The sequence below is a fragment of the Pomacea canaliculata genome, linkage group LG8 (genome assembly GCF_003073045.1).
Source record: "Pomacea canaliculata isolate SZHN2017 linkage group LG8, ASM307304v1, whole genome shotgun sequence".
NCBI lineage: Eukaryota > Metazoa > Mollusca > Gastropoda > Architaenioglossa > Ampullariidae > Pomacea > Pomacea canaliculata.
In genome coordinates this window covers 22,815,742-22,835,843 of record NC_037597.1, presented here as the reverse complement: position 1 = coordinate 22,835,843, position 20,102 = coordinate 22,815,742, and the positions used below count along the sequence as shown (strand labels likewise).

The window sequence follows — 20,102 nt, the reverse complement described above, 5'->3', positions numbered from 1 at the left end:
CAAAGAGTCTATTATCTCAAAAAAAGCTTCTCAGCTGCAGCGCGGCAGACCACAAGACAGATGTATTCTCGGTCCCAATCCATATGTTTGCTCGATACCTCTAGAGCAGCATATTTATCCAAGTCCTTGTTTATTTTTAAAAAAAATAACAAAAGGGGTTATGAAAGCCATTGCATCAATAAGAATCAATGGTGTTGCCCTAACCATCTGGTCGTGAACACCCACAAATAAGCTATAATAATGCCAGGAATACAAGCAGGAAACATCCTGCTGTCGCGTTTATCTGGGACTTCATAAAAATAACAAGTCGATGCCCTATGCGGAGGCTTAAAGGAAGCTGGGAAGCCCTTTCAAAGCTCTTGTATTGCTTTTAGAACAAGTATTAAGGTCACGCCAAAAAGCCACCATTCCTTTTCCCAATTTACCCTAGTTAACTGACCTACAGAACTATTTTTTGTACTTACGGGTTATGAAGCCTATGAAATATAATTAGAGTTTCCTTTTCTGAATTTAGCGTTGTTGGCAGATTCTGACGCTGAAGCCTGTGCAGTATATTCCTTTCTTGAGTTAGGTTTCTCGAAAGATTCGAAAGTTGCAAGCTTTCATCCACATGATAGACCTTTTTGGCCACGCCAGGTTAAAGTTCAGACTGCATTTACTCGCGCTCTTGTGGGAATGGTGAACATGGAGACTGGTCTCGGCAATCAGGTTCCTGTTAAAGGATTTTATTTTTTTTTTTGGACCTGTTGTAAGAAGCGTGGGGTGGACGTGGAAGTGGCGGGCCAAGGGTGCAGAAGGAGCGAGAAGTTCACGCTGCTGCTAATATGCTGTGCAGGATGTGACCCCCCAAATTACCCGCCCTTGTCCTGCTGGTCCCTGCGTCTTGTCACAGAAGATCGGATTTAGCTCCCAGGATGAACCAGAGCCACGGCTCAAGGAGAAGGCGACTGCGCTAGAATTAGATTGTCTATTGGTGAAGAAAATGAAAGAGTGTTCTCCCAATCCTCTCTTTCTCTCTCTCTTCTTTCTTCATTATAGGAATGTCGATCATATGTTGTGGACGACAGAAGATTATTTCAAACATAATACAGTGGAACCTCGGTTAACGAACTTAATCCGTTCTGGAAAGCTGTTCGTTATCCGAAATGTTCGTTATCCGAAACAATGTTTTCCATAAGAAATAAAGGAAATAGATTTAATTGGTTCCCACCTCCTGTTGACTCGCTAATATTTGAAAGTTACAGGCTATATATATATATAGGTATTTGTAATGAGAACAGATATAATGCAATATAAATGGAGTTAAATAAACATAAAAACATTAACGAAAGCATTTAAACATCACAAAACTTGCCGTTTTGACGGCGTGGTTGGAAGCAGGTGTGGGGAGGAAGGGGTGGAATTACTGCTTGGATTCCCCTCCATGAGCACACGTGACATTATAAAATCGGGGGTGACTTCCCTTTTCTGTAGCTTTGAGGTTAAAGGTAAAAATCTTGTCCAGTGTCTGTTCCTTCTGCTTTTTCTGTCAAACTCTCCGGTAATACGACATCACATATCCGACAGACGCATGCCACCTTCATACTTTGAAATCATTTCCTTTTTCAATTCCTTGTCATTACCTCATTACTATTAATTGCCCTTAATCTTATTTGGAGCCATGATTGAGGATTGTCTTATTAAAATAAAGCACAACAATCACTAAATAAGAAGGATGCGCACAGATAAGGCTCGACCGATTGTAACTGTGTCTCGAGCGCGAATGACGACATGCTGGTCGGTCACGTGTGGTTCACGTGGCTGTTCGTTATCCGAAATTTTGTTCGCTATCCGAGACAAATTTTCAACAAAATTTTTGTTCGTTAACCGAAATATTCGCTATCCGAGGCGTTCGCTAACCGAGGTTCCACTGTACTCACTGCTCTTACTACCCTGATCTAATAGTATAACTAATTCCTTACATTTTTATTTACTTTCCTACATTTTAACGACGATTTTAGTACTGGTAGTTGCATCTTTTTTTTTCTTTTCTTTTTTTTTAAAAATATATTTGCATAGGGGAAACAACTCAGAGGTATACTGCTTCTAATGAGACGTCGACTTACTTCCCTTAGTAGACTAGTCTCGGTCTCGAGACAATTGTCTCAGCTGTCTGAGCGCACAGCAATGAGACAGTTAATAAATTAGATATCCTTCTCGAAGATTCTTTTTCTTTCTGATTTCTCTTCTGAACTCAATTTATTTGTCTTCATAAAGCAAAGATGTGAAGTTGCTTTTGTTTTCACTACTGGGAACTCGGATGTCATCTGACTAACCCCTGCTTTCGATATAATTTATTGATTGCACTCTATGTGCTTTATTTATATACAATAAAAAGTTGCAGATCAATATTTAAAATTGCTGTATGACATGTGAACATCTTTATGAACAATCTGTCAGTATGAATGCAGCACAATGTTTTTAATTTCCTGGTGTTTGTATTCGCGTCTGTGACAGGAAAGCTGACCATTTAAACTTAGTAGTATTATTTATGAAACAGCAAGCTGTGTTTTATTTGGTCCAACAAATACATGCGGGTGTCAGATAATAACTGATTGCTGTTTTCTTCGTCCACTCGAAGCTTTAAGTAACAACATTCGTTAACATTTTCATAGGCTGTTTCTGTTGTTGCAATAAACTGTTGAAACACGCAATCGAGTATTTGCCGAGCGCATGCGTGTATGGGATGCTCAAAAGAAGAAGCAGGCCGCATCCTAGCATTTCTTTTACAATTACCCATAGACTCCAGTCCTTAGTCCGACGCCTGTCGCTAATACAGTGAGGGCTGGCTGCCCTGGGTTCAGCTTTCGTCTCGGGCACACTGTTTTTTCTTTATGTGTGGCATCTGTTTACATGGCTGCCTTCCATGACATAGCCTTAGTTGCTGGCCCGCCATAAAACACCCCTTTAGTCTGACGCTCTGATAAAAAGCAAATTCCATGATGTGAATATTCCAGTCTTACAATTACCCAGACCACTCTTATCAACGTACTTACATATTTTTGTATTTACCATAAGTAACTGCAGTAAATACACATTTACAGCACATTTATAGAAAAGGTTTGCGTCTGAGCAGGCTATTTTAAAATTTAAATTACTGTGTGACAGAGCCAGCAGAGAACGCTGGCGGCTCACAAGGCCGCCGAAGCAGCCGATAGGCCAAGCGAGGTAATTCTGCCGCTCACTGACTCGCTTTCTGCGAGCGTTAAGTCCCTTGACGCATCCGTCGGCGTCGTTTGCTCTGAAATCGATTTCTCATAAATCTACTTTTGTTTTTAAAGAGGAAGGCAGACAGAATCTACAGAAATCACGCACTGGCTTAACTGCGTGCAACGTTTAAACGTGATGGCGAAATGCTAGTGGATGCCGGAGACTTTGTTCGATCAAGTCTGGTGCTGAGCTTTCTTTAAAATCCTGCTTGCATTCTTTCCTCTGTTTCTCTGTCCTTCCTTCACATTCCGACAAGTATGTCACTCAATAATTTAACTGTAGTTTGCCAAGTATTTCAACACAAGCTGGATGTTTCAAAATGTCACTAGAAAAAAATATTCCCGTCGATACCAATTAAGGTTAAGAAATGATAAGCATAATTAGAAACGGATATAAATAAGAGGAAATATGTAGTTTTTAAAACAATAGAAAGCGCCAATGTGTTTATTTTACTTACGTACGTTTGTGTCCTTTCAATCACACAATCATATATATATACATAAAGACAGTTTAATTTAGTGGCAAAAAAAAAAAAAAAAGAAGAAGCAATGGTTCACAAAGTAACAGACTGTATTTAAGCTCTTATAAAGGACGGGTTAATGAATGTTATGCTATTATTTATTATTATCATGCAAAGGAAGACAAACCATTCTCTTAAAAGGTATTGCTTATCGAGTACTTGTAAATGGCTATTTAAAAGTAGTCAAGTTTATACAAAATGTAAGAAGCACTTCCTGCAAGGATGTATAGGTGGATTGCTGTCTGCCGAGACCAACGCTTAGCCTCTTGCAAAAATCTCTGCTGTTAGTCTTAGCGAGCCTTAAAATCAATGTCAATAAACTGGAAGCTTTGTACACATATGCCTCGTTTTAAGAGTTAACTAGAAAAAAAATCGTCTTCCAGCAGTCCAGTAATATAAGTCCGTGGCGCAGGCGTTGTCATGGAATCGCCGTCCACTTGTAATTACAGGCAAAGAATTCAATGCGCTTCGTTTCAATATAACAATAGATATCAATAAACTTCTCGATTTATATACCTTTTTTATTGTTTGTACTTCTAAACGTGTAGGGTTTTGAAGGTTGAACTTAATTTGTCAAAAGCTCTGTCGTTCATGGTCAACACGATTATGGACGGCCAGATAGTGATTTTCAGATTGTTAGGCCGGAAGAACAGCATTATGATACCAGTAACTCAGCATGTCACCTGACAAAAGCTGTACGACCGACACACATCATAAAATATGGTTAGCTAAGCTTGCTATGTGATAACATTCTAGTCAGCGCCTGGAAACGTGTCGTGCATCCGGGACCTGAACATTCACAGCTTTGACATTGTAAGCTGCATGTATATCGATGTTCTCGTCACGTTGTCATTCATCGAAAACTTGTTCGATCATGAACGCATTGAATACACCACATTGCAGACGAGTGCACTCATTCAATCCCCTTCTACAGTCAAAGCTGCAAAGTATTACAATAAAGGAAAAAGTTTTTATAAATAGTAAGTCCAGACCAGTCATCAAAGACAACATTCCAAGATCACGTGGAATCCGACAACGTTGTAAGACGTAAATTTGAACTTGATGACGTAGTTTGGTTGCTTGGTTTATTTAGCAGGAAAGTGCTTCCACCTTGAGGTGATTTTGCACCATGGGGGGAAAGGGAGAGGGGAGGAAACCTGAGTACTCAAAGAAACCCCCCAACGTCCATCCCTGCGGAAAGGTGTCATACACAAAGTGTCCCGGGATCTGAACCCCGAGTTTCTCACTGAAGTGATGACAAGCCAGTGTTGTAACCACTACACTACCGGGCGCCCCGATGACGTAGGCCAACCCTGCACTCTTTTCTCCTTGTATGTCATTTGAAATAAACCATGCACCATCAGACTAAACTGTTTAGTTCCGTTTACAACACATAGCAGACGATGTCAAGATATTTCTGTCGATGAAAGTTGAAGATGTTTACAAACTCCCAGTGTCGGCTCTGTTGGATCTGCTCCCACCAGGCAGTTACAGCTCCACAGCCTACCCTTCAGGCCAGAAGCCAAGCTGCTTTTGATCCTTAAAATAATACGGGCGTTTGCCCCATGTGCTTTTCCACGATGAGAAGTTGGAAAGGTTGATTGGTTTATCTGAGGGATAAAATAAGCAGCAGGCAGTCTTTTAACATTGTTACACCAACACTTTATAAGCTGGAAGTTATCCACAAAGCATGCCTGAAAGTCCGAAACAAATAGAGACTACGATTGTGACGGCTTGCAAATTGTGATGATGATGATGTTGAGGATGATGAGGAGGATGAGGAGGATGAGGAGGATATCAAAAATACATCTTCCCTTTCACAGTTTGTCCCACCCTCCACAGATGCCTGGACTCGGTTAACTGCTCATGCAACGTTACTGTCTGTGATACATGATTTCACTCTTAGCGAGGAGATGACTTCGAAGAGCTCGTTAATCAAAGATGAGACCACGCCTGATCATTTCTACGTTTTATTACTCTTTCCGTTAATGGTAAAACCCTGGACAGAAACATGATGAGGGCCTGATGTTATCCCTCTTTGTTCATACCACTTTTTTCTCCTCTCTCTCTTAATTTTCAGAGGAAAAAGTGTTTGGACTGTTATTTCCTCATCAGAGTAATGTAGGCCAGGAACTTGGAGACGAATGGCTGTTGCCATGGTTTGAGAGTGAAAGGACTTGTTCGTGATGTCTCTCAGTGGGAGGGGATGGTGTTGCTGCATCAGTCCAGTGACCGGTAGAGGCTGCTTCTGATGTTGCTGCTCGGTGTAGACAAAATGAGGATGTGAGCTGTTACAGCACCACAACTGTCATCAAGCTGGCGGAAGATGAAAGGAAAATGAGAAAAAAGGATTTCACCTTCATGAATAAAACCAAATAAGAGAGATTTCACCATAAAGTCTGAATTTCAACATCCAACATGAAATTCTCAACCCGACTTGCATGTCTAGCAAATGTTTCTCGTTTACCAGCGCCCCGACCTTCCTCAGATACATTCTAATTTGTTCGTCGTTCAAAGAAACTTCTATGCCTGGAGACCGGCGATGGTTGGAAAAAAAAGCTATCTGGTTTCTAACTGTGGAGTTGCCAGGGTCTGGGCAGGGTCTTGTGTGCCGTGCCTCCCGGGGGCTTTCCGCTGCTGCGCGTGCAGACGATCGATGGAGGAAACCGAAAGGACAGCATCCCTGATTATTGTCTTCTTCACATCAACGCGCGGGCGTCGGTTGTTTTGATGGCAAAAGCACTTGAGAGATAAAACCTCCTAGTTGCTACATTTTACAACAAGCAAGGTTGTTGTTGTCGTTGAACCGGCACCGACCCAGTAAGTTCCTAAGACAGCATGTTCGGTGAATAAAAGGAAATAAAAAATAAGAGTTTGCATAACTGAGTCTTGCTAGAAGGGACAAAAAGACTTCTTTAAGTCAGCTGTTAAGCGACGATGGAAATCTGAAGAAACAGAGAGAAGAAGCAGAGGACCTAAAAAGGAAAGAGGGAAGAAATCACACCCACACACACGACCTGTGACATTTAGAGAAATATTAAACACCACAATTACCAGGAAAACCCAAAACCTTTTCATTTTTAAAGGCTTATGCTAAGGGGACAGACAAAAGATTAGAAGGTGGACTTTCCCCTGACATCTATAGGACGTAAAAGCCTGTCACAAAGACGTACAGTCGGCAGGCCCTAACAATTTCCATTTCCTGTACAGTGGCCATTCAGACAAAAGTTTGGGATTTCATTTCATTTGACATAGTCTGGGATATTACCAAAATACTCCTTCGCCTGACATTCTTGTCCGTGTGGTTGACTCCGCCGCGGCATTGAACATTGAAGAGAGTGTGCATCTGCCCTTCACGGCGCAGCAGACGATCACGTACCCGTCCACCCCACCCACCGGTGATGCACACCGGGAGATTTCTTCCTCACGTGCAAAAGCTCTCGCCAGCACTTATTAACTTGATGGCCTGACGGTGGCTCCCCCTTCCCAGCCTCCAGCCGCCACTCCCCCGCCCGGATGTTGCGCAATGGCTGCAGACCGAACTCACGTACGTGAAGAGCTGGAGGACGGGTTACTGTCAGGTGAATACCTGAGACAAGATAGACACTATCACAGCGTATTGATGTCTTTATCAAAAGAAAAGAAAAAAAAACTTACTGTCAGAATGTGTGTACATATTTAAAGCTCTAGTGGGCCGTGGTTTTTTTTCTTTTGGTTGGATAAAGCTTAGTGAAAGGCTTCTACCACGAACTTGTATTACTGGACTGCAGGCAGACGATTTTTTATAGTTAACTGCTAAAACGAGGTATTAGACGACAAAGATTCCGGTTTATTCACTTTCTTTATTTAGGCTCGCCGAGACTAACTTCGCAAGAGGTCAAGCGTTGGTCTTGGCAGACAGACAGCAGTCCACCTCTACACGTCCATGCTTCTACTGATACAATTAATACCCACAGGTAAGCAGTCCTCTACTGCTGTGACTGCCACTACCAGCAATTACCGTAGCTTTGCTGATATAGGCTCTCAAAGAGGACACAATATTACCTACAGTAATGGATGGTGGAATGTGCAGACCATGATGCACCTCGCGGACAGGTCCTTTGATCTGCTGTAACGGCAGCGAGTTTGGCTAAGTAACATCGAATGTCAAAAACTCGGCGAGAGACTTTCGTCTGTGCTGGCATGATGATGTGTTGTTTGAGGGGTTTATTTGTAGGCTATAGGAGTTCGTCTGGTATCTTAAACCCCATCTTCTCTCCCCCTACTCCCCTCTTTCTCTCTCTCTCTCCCTCTTACTCTGCTTATCTCCCCTGTCGATCTCTCTTTTTCTCCCTGTATATAGACTTTTCTTCTGTCAACAAATGTCTGGTTATTTTTTGTCGGGAACCTTAACAGCTTCCTCTCGTATCTCTCATTAAAACTCACCATCTGCATCAAGAAGCTGGAAGAATCTTTGCGGTCGATACTCTGAAGAAAGAATTAGGGTATCGAAGAATTTTCCCCTTTCTTTCTGTTGCGGTTGCAAGAGTACCTTACCACCAGGACCAACAAAGACAGATGTTGGATTTGGAGAAACAATCTAAATTTGTAATAATCTTTTATAGGCTGTACAAAGGTAATGTTAGACAGGGCGTTAGCTTCCAAAAATGAAGTATTCTTTGATCATCAGGGATGAATGAGCACCCTTTATCCGCGGCCATTGCAATAGCAAGACGGATAGTTCTAATACAGAACAGTAACAAGAATAGTTATAGTGTTGCATCACAGATAGCCTTTAGCTTTTCAGTGTTTTAATAATATAATAACATAAGTACATTTATAGAACTCCTTTCTTCAGCATCCAAACGCTTTACAAACACATAGTTGTGCGAGCACAAAAGTCTTAGGACATCAAATGCACCTGCATAAACATGCAGAAACAATGCATAGCAAAATGTAAATAAAGTTGGTTAAGAAAGAGCTTTACCCACCAGCGCCAGAAAAAAAACACACAAAGATATAACAATATTCACGGATACTGGTTTCAAACCACTGAGTGCCCCTCTAGTGTAGCCACTCATGTAAAGAATGGAAATGCCATCAGCATCGATGCGGTCGTCAACGGAGTCCACTGCATGAAATCTTCGATAAAAAGTTATGCCTCGAAATGTAGCTGAAAAGTTACTATGACAGTTGTATGGAAGCTCAAATCACAATTCTCAGAGTTGTGGCCCATCCTTCGCAGACAGAAACATCGTTCCATCCACACAACTACCGTTAGATCAAACGGTCATTGGAAGAGCATCCTGTCCCCAGTATCAGACCCGTCCTCAATGCACATGAATCTTGATGTGACATCAGCAACATCAAAACTCTCCCGAACAATCGCCAAAAAAAAAAAAAAAAGAAAAAGAAAAAGAAAACTCAAAACGAGATTGCTGATGCACGCACCCAAATTTTAAGCTACGACAAGATGGCGCAGATGTGGCAGGAGAAATAAAATTATCCATAAAAAAGAAGAAAATGTCGCAGACACATAAATCCATCAAGAAACATGGGAAATGGCGTAACAAATTCAGAGATCGATATTATGCACAAAACTCAGATCGACAGAAAAGACGAAAAGCGACGGAGAGCTGCCGCCCGCTGTACAGGCGAAGGGACATCACATCGAAGTGGCTTTGCAATCTGCTGTACAAAAAAAAAAAACAAAAAAAACAATCTTTGATGAGTCATAGGTACCCGGTCGTTATCTCTCCAATTGCCGGAATTCTCTGCAGAATATTTAGAAATTCCGGCAGTGGAGGAGATAACCACCTATGGTCATCAGTGGGTATCACATGCTGATTTCCTCTCGTCATCGCACCAACGACGACTAGTGACATCTGTAAAGGTGATGCCACACTAGGTTTGGCAAACACTGTTTTCTTGAATAGTTTCTGAAACAGACTCGTTTTCTCCGTTTGCCGTGTGGCATACACCCCAAACCGTATGGGAAACTGTTTTTTCTCGTGTTTGCAGTTTTAGGACTTGCTCTGTTTTGGAGAATAGTTGCTCAAAATGGCCGCCAAAACCACAGGGCTGCTTGGAAATTTAAATGAGGACAATATCTGATATTTAATTGAACGATTTCAAAGCCACTAGAAGCATAGTTATTTGTGCATCGGAGGGTAAGTTCACAAGTATAATTCTGTTATCACATATGGAGGTTCAAACCCATCACAGTATTTTCCTAAAATATTTTGTACGATGTTTTCATACAAACGATAAACTCAATATTCTTATGTTTATCGGATTTTTTTCACTTTACAGTCCATTGTGTATACAGAAAAAAGCATAAAATCAAGTAAAATGTTTTGTGCTGCTACGTGCCTTTAAAGGTGGAGGCGGGCTTCTATCCGTCTCTGAAAAGAGTTTAAATATAAATCATGTACGGGTACTGTAGCACTCATCATCGCAAATTGTATATATACGTCCGACTTATATCGACTTTACGTCGGTTTTACTTCAGTTCCTTCGTGATGATTTACAACGACGACACGTCCTCAACCACACGCCATGGCTGTGTTTGCTGAACCACCCACATGGCACGGCTCTGTTTGCCATGGCAACCACGTGGTGCGGCTCTGTTTGCCATGGCAACCACGTGGTGCGGCTCTGTTTGCCAAGGCAACCACGTGGTGCGGCTCTGTTTGCCATGGCAACCACGTGGTGCGGCTCTGTTTGCCAAGGCAACCACGTGGTGCGGCTCTGTTTGCCATGGCAACCACGTGGTGCGGCTCTGTTTGCCGAACCAGCCAGGCGCAGTCTGCACGCGCCATTCACACGATTCTTCGAAGACGAACTAAACGTGATCTACGCCCTCTAAGAAAAAGAGAACATCCGGTACCTAACTCTGTGCAAAATGTGATTGGGAGTTGTCTTTCCATTCGTCACTACTCCTGATTGAGATAAAATTAGCTCGACGGCATTAGTTGAGGGCCTCCGGGCCACCGTCTTGCCAAGTTCACAACAGCAGACGCATCTGTGTTGATTGTGTTAATGTGATAAATGGCCCGCTGAGCCATTTCCGGCAGAGTGCCACCAGTGCCCTCTGGAGGAGCGCCTCTCTGGTTTCACAGAACGGAAATAATATCATCTGCATTATAAATGACCACGATTTGCCCGACTCCGTGCCGTAGTGCCAATCCTGCAAACTAAGACCAGCTCAGTATGGACGCTCGATAAACTTGTCATTTAGATGGCAGCTACAGGGATACAGGCTGGGGACAGGCAGACATGGAAAGCATTACATGGATATGCATAATGTGGACGCATTACAGGGATACATGACTCACAGATGCACGTGGCCAAGAAGAAGCTCAGAGCTGTAGTCTACTCGATGGCAATGTTTAGCTCTGTGACTGGATTTGTCTGGAATAAAGAAATAATCACACCGCATTCTCAGTTCCGGTGAAGAGCCGTGCCTAGCAGGATAAATTATCACAGATATTTGACAGTATTTTATTATTATTTAGAGTCATTGTCTGCAGTGTTCTTTTGTGTCCCTTGCCATTGATCTTTGTGAGCATGTATGAATGCGTGTGCGTGTGTGTTCGCGCGAGTATGAGTATGTTTGTATGTGTGTGTATGCATGTGTGTGAAGGTGTGTATGTGCGTGCATGCATGTGTAGAAAGAGTAAGATGGAGGGGGAGCTGATGCTGTGCTATGGCAACAAGAGAAGATCAGCAGATGTCAGGACCAAATCACAGTCAGGCTGCTGTCTACACCAGGCGTGGGTGGGTGAGCGGAAGATTTGGGTTTCACCATTCGTTTTCTCGTATAACCTCGGAATTTGCTGTTGGCATATTTGCTGATGACTTCTCGACTTTGAACTTTGCCATTTCCTTCTTGTGCACTCTTTTAGCCTTGTGATCAGATCGAAACTCTCGGACAAGCCGCACGCATCTCAAAGCTATTGGTTGCTTCGTGAGCTTTTAATCTCACCGACATACCCAAGTGCTGGTACAAAGACCTATTCGGGAGTTTTTTTTTCTGATTGCACACATTGCAACATTGGTCTACGGGATAATTGAAGTTTAGACCGTTTTTTGCCTAAAGGTTTTACATTAAAAGAGGTTATTAAAAACGGGAAAATTCAATTTTTAAAAAAACACTATAACTTCGCTGCCTGTAATTTACGAATAAAATAAAGGTCACAAAGAGTAACAAACTAATCATCTTGAAAGTATTTCATGTTTTCTCTGTGGACAGAATTAAAAAGAACACTGGATCATCTCTCAGTCTCCTCCTAACCCCAAGATTATCACATACACTGACCAACTCGTCGGTATTCTTATTTCTGATGTTACATGAAACAGCGGTGTACACCAAGCTATGTTTCTCAGAATACCTTTTCAATACGAAAAAAACATTTTAGAGAGATTGATGTGAACAGGTATCTTTACATACAAACATTCACATGTTTATATATACACATACCCCTTTTATAAATATGCCTGTGTACTAACATATTATATTTTCATACAAATATACACATCTCCGTACACATGCGCGGGAGCGAAAACTAATCTTAAAATTTTGATGTGTGTAATTTCTATGAACAAAAATCTGTAGATATAATAATAATTGTATAGGGACGAAGGAAACTCCTCTATTGATGTAATGAAGAGTTATCCAAGGCGGTAAGAGGTATATTTACAGGACATATACAACAAGGTAAGAGTCATCCTGTAGTTCTAGAAACTACACACTCCGTATGGTTCTCAGTGGGAAAACGATTTGGTTTAGCCATGCTTTACTGTGCTTGAAAACAGCGCACAGCATGAATAAAAACTTGTGAAAAACAGATGTCAGGGCTGTTGAATTATTCAGATGAGATGCTAATGCTGGCAATAATTGGTGTCAATGCTGCCGAGCCCAGAGCATCTCATTTTCTCGTTCGCGCCTTGCAGGTAAAGATGGACAAAGAGTGTGTCCCTTAATGTGCAGAAACATTCCCACCCACACAGCTAGTCACATAGCAACACACCCACACAGCTGGTCACATAGCGACACACCCACACAGCTAGTCACATAGTGACACACCCACACAGCTAGTCACATAGCAACACACCCACACAGCTGGTCACATAGCGACACACCCACACAGCTAGTCACATAGTGACACACCCACACAGCTAGTCACATAGCAACACACCCACACACAACGAAGAGCAAAATCAGAGCAAAATCAGAGTAAAACAAAACAGACGAAAGTGAAGCAAAACAGAGTAAAAGTAAAACAAAAGCAAAGCAAGGTAAATCACAACAGATGAAAACAGGGCAAAACAAACAAAATACGGCAAAGGAGGGCGAAGACTAGCTTCGACTTGAAGAAACCAAATTAAATATGTTTAGGGAATCCAATGCAGGTATACACATAGAATACCGAAGCAGGATCCATTTTGACTGACTAACCACTTACATATCTATCATAGTATCAAATAAAGTGGACATAGACAATATATAAAAGAATACCACGCAGTCGTATTGTATCCTCTTGGTGCTGGAGGGTCACAAAGGAATAGAGAAAACTGCGAATATTTTGCAAACTTGATCAACTGCGAACAGATTGGCGAACGGAGAGCGAAGGGAAAGCACTAAGACCGGCGTCTAGGGGGACGTAATCCGGTTAAGGGGAATTCATCTGGCCATTCCCCAATGGAGTTGGCGCTTTTCAAGGCGAGCTGGCTACAGATGAATTGTTAGAGTGTAGCCACAACATGAAATAAATGTCTGCAGCCTGGCGCAGTCTTCTGGTTAACGCATTCGATAAACGTGTAAATTTAAACACCGAGGTTCAAAGCCAGCCACTTATTTTTGTAAACCACGGTTTTATCTCCGCTGACGCACTTCTAATAATATTAACTGTTTAAACGCCATGAACTTCAAGCGTTCACGAACTCAAAGAATCACATTTAAAAGTCTTGTTTGAATGTATAAAAAAATAATAAAACAGAAAAAGACATTTACGAAGCTTATAAGAAACGGTTGCTTGCAAGTTCTACAAATAAAGGAGTATTCTGGGGTCTGGCGCCGAGAAAAACATAAACAAAAGAGTATTCTGGAAGCCTAGTGTCGGGAAGAATAAAAATGAAAAGTATCCTAGAGTCATAGCGCCGGAGGAATACAAAAGGTTAGGGAGGAGGAGGAGAAGACAGATGTATGTGTTTTTATTTGTTGTTGCGTCCATCTTTGTGTGAATGTCGGATGCTGGCCTAGCGGTGCTTGCAGGGATGGACAGCCATGATGCCAACGACGAGACAGAAGATGATTTTAGCAAAAGACTCGCCATTTTCCATTTTCTCCCCTTACTCAGGGGCTGCTCGACGATGTGTAAAGACTCGTCTGCCCGAAGGCAAATAAACAGCAAAGAAGGAAATCAGTTCAGTGCACCCAGCACGTGATAAACGGATGTAACATAAACTTCGTTAAATTCCTGACCTTCCCCAACTCCTCATACCCTCACCCGTGAAAGCTGTTTGATATTTGAATATTATAGTTCTGATACACCACAGGGACGTGGAAACAACCTAATCTGTGACACATCGACAACATGACCTCTGGGTCACAGCGACTATCATCAAGCCCTCGCACAACTATGTCTACCCGACACCGGTCTCTGTGAACTGTCAGTATTTTGTGTGATCAATACTTTAATTCTTGAAGACAGGCTTTTCTCTGGCAGTTCCAGAATTGGACAAGGCTTCAGGCATTCAGTGGCAAAGAAAACGCAGACAAAGCGATGTTCAAGTTCACGGCCGGCTGGTCGATGAGCGTTTTTGTGAAGAAAAATCCATTTTTGAGATAATGTAGGATTCTGGAATTGATGATTTAATGGCTGCGGTGAACTTTATGGTTTAAATTGCGGATTTAAGTTTCCATTGAACATTTTTAAGCATGGAAATGGAGCTTTCTAAAGCATTCTGACAGATGTGGAGTGTTTTACAATGAAAGAGTTTGCAAAGAAAGAAACCCAAATCTTTCTTAAAGATCAATGAAATGAAATGACCACCACTTCAGATTTACACGTAGACATTCATGACCAAGTCGGAGGTTCCAAGCAATAAGCTAAAAATTAAAAAAAGTCGCCATGTTGCCTCGTTAAGGAATGCATAAACTGTGATGATAATGGTTGTCATAGTTTTTATCATCCTGTTATTGTGTGGTGGCTGGAAAACAAATCCCGTTTCTACATAAACTGAATAGAAAGGAAGCTGCGATAACATTTATCCCCAAGCAACACCTGCTCGTTGCAAAACAATTTGTTCTGTTTTGTGTTTTTTATGCTTTTGTTTTTGTATTTTTGTTTGGGTTTTTTTGTTTGTTTGTTTGTTTGTTTGTTTGTTGTTGTTTTTTTGTTTTGGCTTTTTGTTTTGGTTTTTTTTTTGGTTTTGGTTTTTGTTTGTTTTTTTGGACTCACCAGCTACGCCGCCGCACACGTTGTTGTTTTGTCGTTGTCGCCTCTGATCCCGCCGACCGTTGCTGTTGTGGTTGCCCATGATGATGTCGATGGAGTTGTCGCTGTACTGCCTAACAAGCTACCGTCAGTCCTCTGTCGAAATCACTTGAACAATGACCCGGAAGCAGATGTTTTTCTAGGATTCTTGTATAAAGCTCCACCGCTCGTCTTCTTGTTTCCACACTAAGGCTGTTGTTGTGTAGCTGTCAGGTTGTCTGGAAGACTATCACTTACAATCAGGCACTTTTTTGTGGGTTTTTTCCCCCTGGGAACAATTATTCACTAAAAATACACCAAATTGCTGGAACTGATGAAGTCTGTGGTATACTCAACTTGACGAAGAAGAAGGATATTGATCAGGACAAATATTTTCTAATATCCGTTCAGTAATTGTTATTTTTTTCGTTCCACGCCTGACTTGCTGCACAGTAATAAGCTTTCTTGAGTAAAACCTTTGATCTACCGCCGATCACAAAAGTGTCCACAAATTCTTTTTTTACAGCAAGATGTCCTCGTGCGGTGACATTCACAGCGACGGATACAAAGCTCTGTGGTAAAGTCTCACCCCCTTCTGAACTCGCTGAACCGAAGACGATCAAAGCAGATGGTCGAAGAATCTTCTGTCCGCTGTTTACGATATGATGCCGAGCTTATTTACAACTCGAAGCTCAGAACAAGAACATCTTGCGATGCTTTCTGGAACCACGACTTGCACTAGTCTCCAATCTCCAGCTTCTTACGAGGCTGCTGTAGTGTTCACAGACATCTGACACACTCACACACACCGGTACTTCAGCGCTCCCGACGGGCGAGACCAGCGTGCACGGCGCGGGATTCCAACCTTTGATATTTTCCCAGAACCCTTCTCTCGCTGCCGGACTTGGACAGACTGAACGCGAACAGCAAATTGCCGGCTAACGCTCGATAAGTGCAGAAAAGACACAAGTGGATGGGTCTGGTCTTGTCCCGATACTCGATTGGCGATTGGATTCACGAGCTTGCGAGGCTAAAGATTCACTTTTTTTTCTTCTTTCTCCACAGGAACAAGAGATAGAAAGGGAGAAAGAAATAAAAAAAGGTTCCCTTGACAAACGTAGTCGAGAGAATCGAATCTACAATCAGACAGATCCGTTTCTCCACGTGAGTGATGAAAATAAACCTTGACAACAAGTGTTGACTACATCTACGACAACTGTCACTATTACTACGCCACGTGTAAGGACTCGAGTCACAGGGGTGGCTGTCCCAGCGTCCTCTCTCTCTCTTCCCCACCCCACCCGCATCCCCACCCCAACCCTCGCACAACCAGTCATCTGCAGCGTGGAACGCGCGCGGCAGCCTCTCGTGCTGCACTTGGCTGCTGATGCTGGCGCGGACGCCGACCTGCATCGACCCGCCCGCCTGCCGCCACGTGCTCCGACTTCCGCCATCAACAACAGACGACATCTCCGCAGGAAGTCAGCGGCATGTGCAGCAGATCAAAGGATGGATGGCCGCTAGTATAGAACTGTTTTGGTGAACGAGGACAAGAAAAAACTCAAATAAGAATTTCTGTTATCATCGGGAGGTTGGCGGCGGTGGCGGTGATGATGGTGGTGGAGGAGAGGCTGTGGCTTCATTACAGACTTAAGACTTGTTTGTCGTATTGCAACACATCTACAATTTACAATTTTGGTCGGCCATGCATGAAACTGATTCTCTTAAGTATGACAGAGGAGATCAAACAGGAGGGGATGTGGGGGTCGGGGTAAGGGAGTCAGAATTACCTTCCCTGCCTGAACACAACTCATTTCTGGCACCTGCCCGACTTCTGGAGCTTAATTTTTGAGGTTGTGAGTGCGTGGTTGCCTCCAACAGCCTTTGAAGCAGGCGAGAAATGAAAGGCTTTTAAATTTGACTTGGAAGGCATTTAGGTTTAATGTCCTTTCTATGGCAGTTTTAAAGAACACATTTCTCCATCCTTTCAAAATGGAATAAACCGCACAGCAGGTGAATCTACAAAAAAGTACTTTGTACATCTGTTGCCTCACTTTGCTCAGACAAGACTTTCAGGGAAGGAAAACATGGGAGGAAGAGAATAAAAATGTGTTTATGCACATCAAATAATTATCTTATCTTATGGTATCTTTTCTTATGCTATCTTATCTTATCTTATGCCTTTGGATACGAAGCAGTGTGTTAGGCAATGTGGAAATGCACTAAACCTTGAAGCACCACATCTGTGGAGACAAATAGGAATAATAATTAGAGAACATTCTGAGTGTAAAACAAGACCCATTATGAAACTGCTAGATACACATGAGTCACCAAAAGAGCTTAAAAAATGTGATTGGTGTCTGGGGGAAAATAAACAAGAACAAAAATATTTTCAAAGGATCAAGCGGTGCGAGGATTTGACTCAATAATGTATCAAAGCACAGTGACAGGAGAGCTGGGTTAGCATCAGGCCTGTCTCTTCTTCACAGAATTATTCTGAGACGAAGGCTATTAAGATTTTTTTTTAAAGTAACAAAAGACCCCTACACCCGTCAGGCTTCACTTAACGCCGTTGTTATTTATAATTCTCTGGTGGTGGTGGTGGTGGTGATGGTTTCTTTGTCCTCTAACTTCTATTGAGCATCTTGCTACAGTAATGATGTATGACTGCTCCCCACACACAGACTCTGTTCTTACTACAGATAATCGCTGATGCCGATGTCGAAAACCGTCTAAGAGCAGAACGACAAAAACCGTTTTGCTACGAAGACTTAAACTGCGGATCTTGACAAGAAAAACTCGTGTCTTGTCCTCGTTTGTGAATATTGACTCGTTATAGTAAGAGTAAATATAGCCATGATGCAATCAGCGATACAATTGCAACACTTAGCAAGGAAACAGCACACACTGGGGCACATGTCACACTTTTGCTTACAAACATACCAACGCATTTACTGGCATCAATGCAGAATTTGTTACACAACAACTTCCAAATAAATACGCAAAAAATTATACAAAAATATAAAATAAACGTATAAATAAATATACAAGCTATTATAAGCATGCTGGGAATCACACCCATTATTAGTGGAATTATATCAGTTATATTGGGATGCACATTCATCAAGCTGTTGTTGTTTTCATGCCCGGGCACGGCATTCCCCGATAGAGCACTGCTGCCATAATGATGGAAAGGCTATTCATTATTCTGGTACTAGTGTCAGGGTGGGTTTTTTTTCTTTTCTAGCTGGGAGGATGCACTGTCTGACAAGCAGAGGTTTACATCGTTGCTAGCAATGCCCGGCGCCATGAACTGCGGGGTGGAGGCCACCCTTGTCGTGCCCTGTCCAACACGCACGCCACATCCTCCATTATGCAACACACGAGAACGAACGGGACAGCATAAAGGACTTACTCTAAACAAAGGGGGAGCCCGGATCCTCTGCAGCAGGCTTCAAGAGCTGGGCAACATCGTGTTCTCTCAGTTCTCTCTCTCTTCTCTCGCCGAGTTATCGACCTTTTAGCGAAGAGCAGCTCTCGCCAACGTTTTACGTCCACACGTATGGCGGCCTCACTTGCCCTGCACGTGCTACACCCGCGCCACGCGCTACACAGTGCCCCTGCACTCGGGAGAAGGGAAACAACTCTGCATCACGGGAGACAACGCGGGGGACCCGCGACACGCAGCGGCTCAGGAGGTTGTCTGTCTGTCTGTCTGTCTTGATGATGTAGCCAAGCGCCTGCTAACATTGCAGTTATCCGAATATGGAGGACACAGGCTGCACAGGTTCCTTTGAATACAATACGGAGTCATTAAGGCTAAAAAAAACTTAATTTAACTTTCCTTGCCAATGGAATCTTGTCAAGGTATTGAAAATTTTTTTTTTATTTATTTCTCACTCTCTCTCACACACACACACGAGAGAACCCGTTTCTTCTGACTTTTCAACATTCTTCGACAAATTTATGTCACTCAAAATAGAATCTTCCTTTATTTTATTTTTAATTTATTTATTCATTTATTTGATGTTTTAATTGCTCAGAATGTCTCTTAAACTAGAAAATGGTTCACCTCTTAAATACACATTTGAACTTTACTTTGATATCTCCGTTTAACAAACAATGCGTGACAGTTGGCATTGTCTGTTGCAGACGCCAATAATTTACTAAGATAATGGGACTTTTTTGACCATCAGCATGATTCCCCCCAAGATGCGCGACATGCTAAAAATAGACCAGCTCCTCCGTGTCTGGCACACATGCAGGATGCAGGATCACGCCTGCTGCCATCGCCGTGTGGTGAGGGCTGCAAATAAGTATCGACCTCATCTGCTGTTTGCGAACCCGTTCCAGCCGCCATTGAAAGCGAATAAGTTGGAAAGGTAATAGTCCCCTGGTCGGAGGACAATAGAGACTGCTTCTGGTGCGAGATGCTCAGCATCCGCTACACCAACAGAAGATCGTTACCAAAGAGCAATCACAACGGAAGTTGTGACAAAACACGTTTTTAATTTTACTGAAGAACAGCTTTGAGTTTTAAAAATTGCTGTCAGCTAGCCCCAGAACGTTAGCTAAAATGATATTGTTGTTGTTATTATTACATTATTAAAGTTGTGATAATAACAATGCTTCAGTGATGGCGATTATGTCATCGGCAGACATCAGTCCTGCTATTGTCATGATGGTGGAGAAGACGTTAACTTTATAAAGGCTGCGCATGCTCAGAACTGACATACGGGCGTTCTTAATGGAGCTTTGACTCGTTGTTGTTGTAGGGATGTGATCTGGAAGAGAAAGATTGCTCTATGAAAATTTATTGTAGTCCTCCTCAAGGGAGCAAGCTTGTTTGCCCTGTTTGTAAAGTAGACACAGTT

General features: G+C 42.4%; 1 protein-coding gene across 2 annotated transcripts in view; it reads right to left on the bottom strand.

Moving 5' to 3' along the window:
- Positions 1-18,786, bottom strand: part of LOC112569806 — a 30,331-nt gene extending 11,545 nt beyond the window's left edge. Inside the window, exon 1 of one of the 2 annotated variants that reach the window (XM_025247785.1) lies at positions 18,644-18,786. Coding sequence is in view for 1 of the 2 variants with exons in the window: in XM_025247784.1 (XP_025103569.1) it covers positions 15,214-15,292 (79 nt within the window). In the remaining variant the exon portion in view is untranslated. Of the gene's footprint in view, positions 1-15,213; positions 17,029-18,643 lie in introns of those variants that run through there. The other variant, XM_025247784.1, reaches the window with a different exon arrangement.
- Between the last annotated feature and the right edge of the window lie 1,316 nt (positions 18,787-20,102).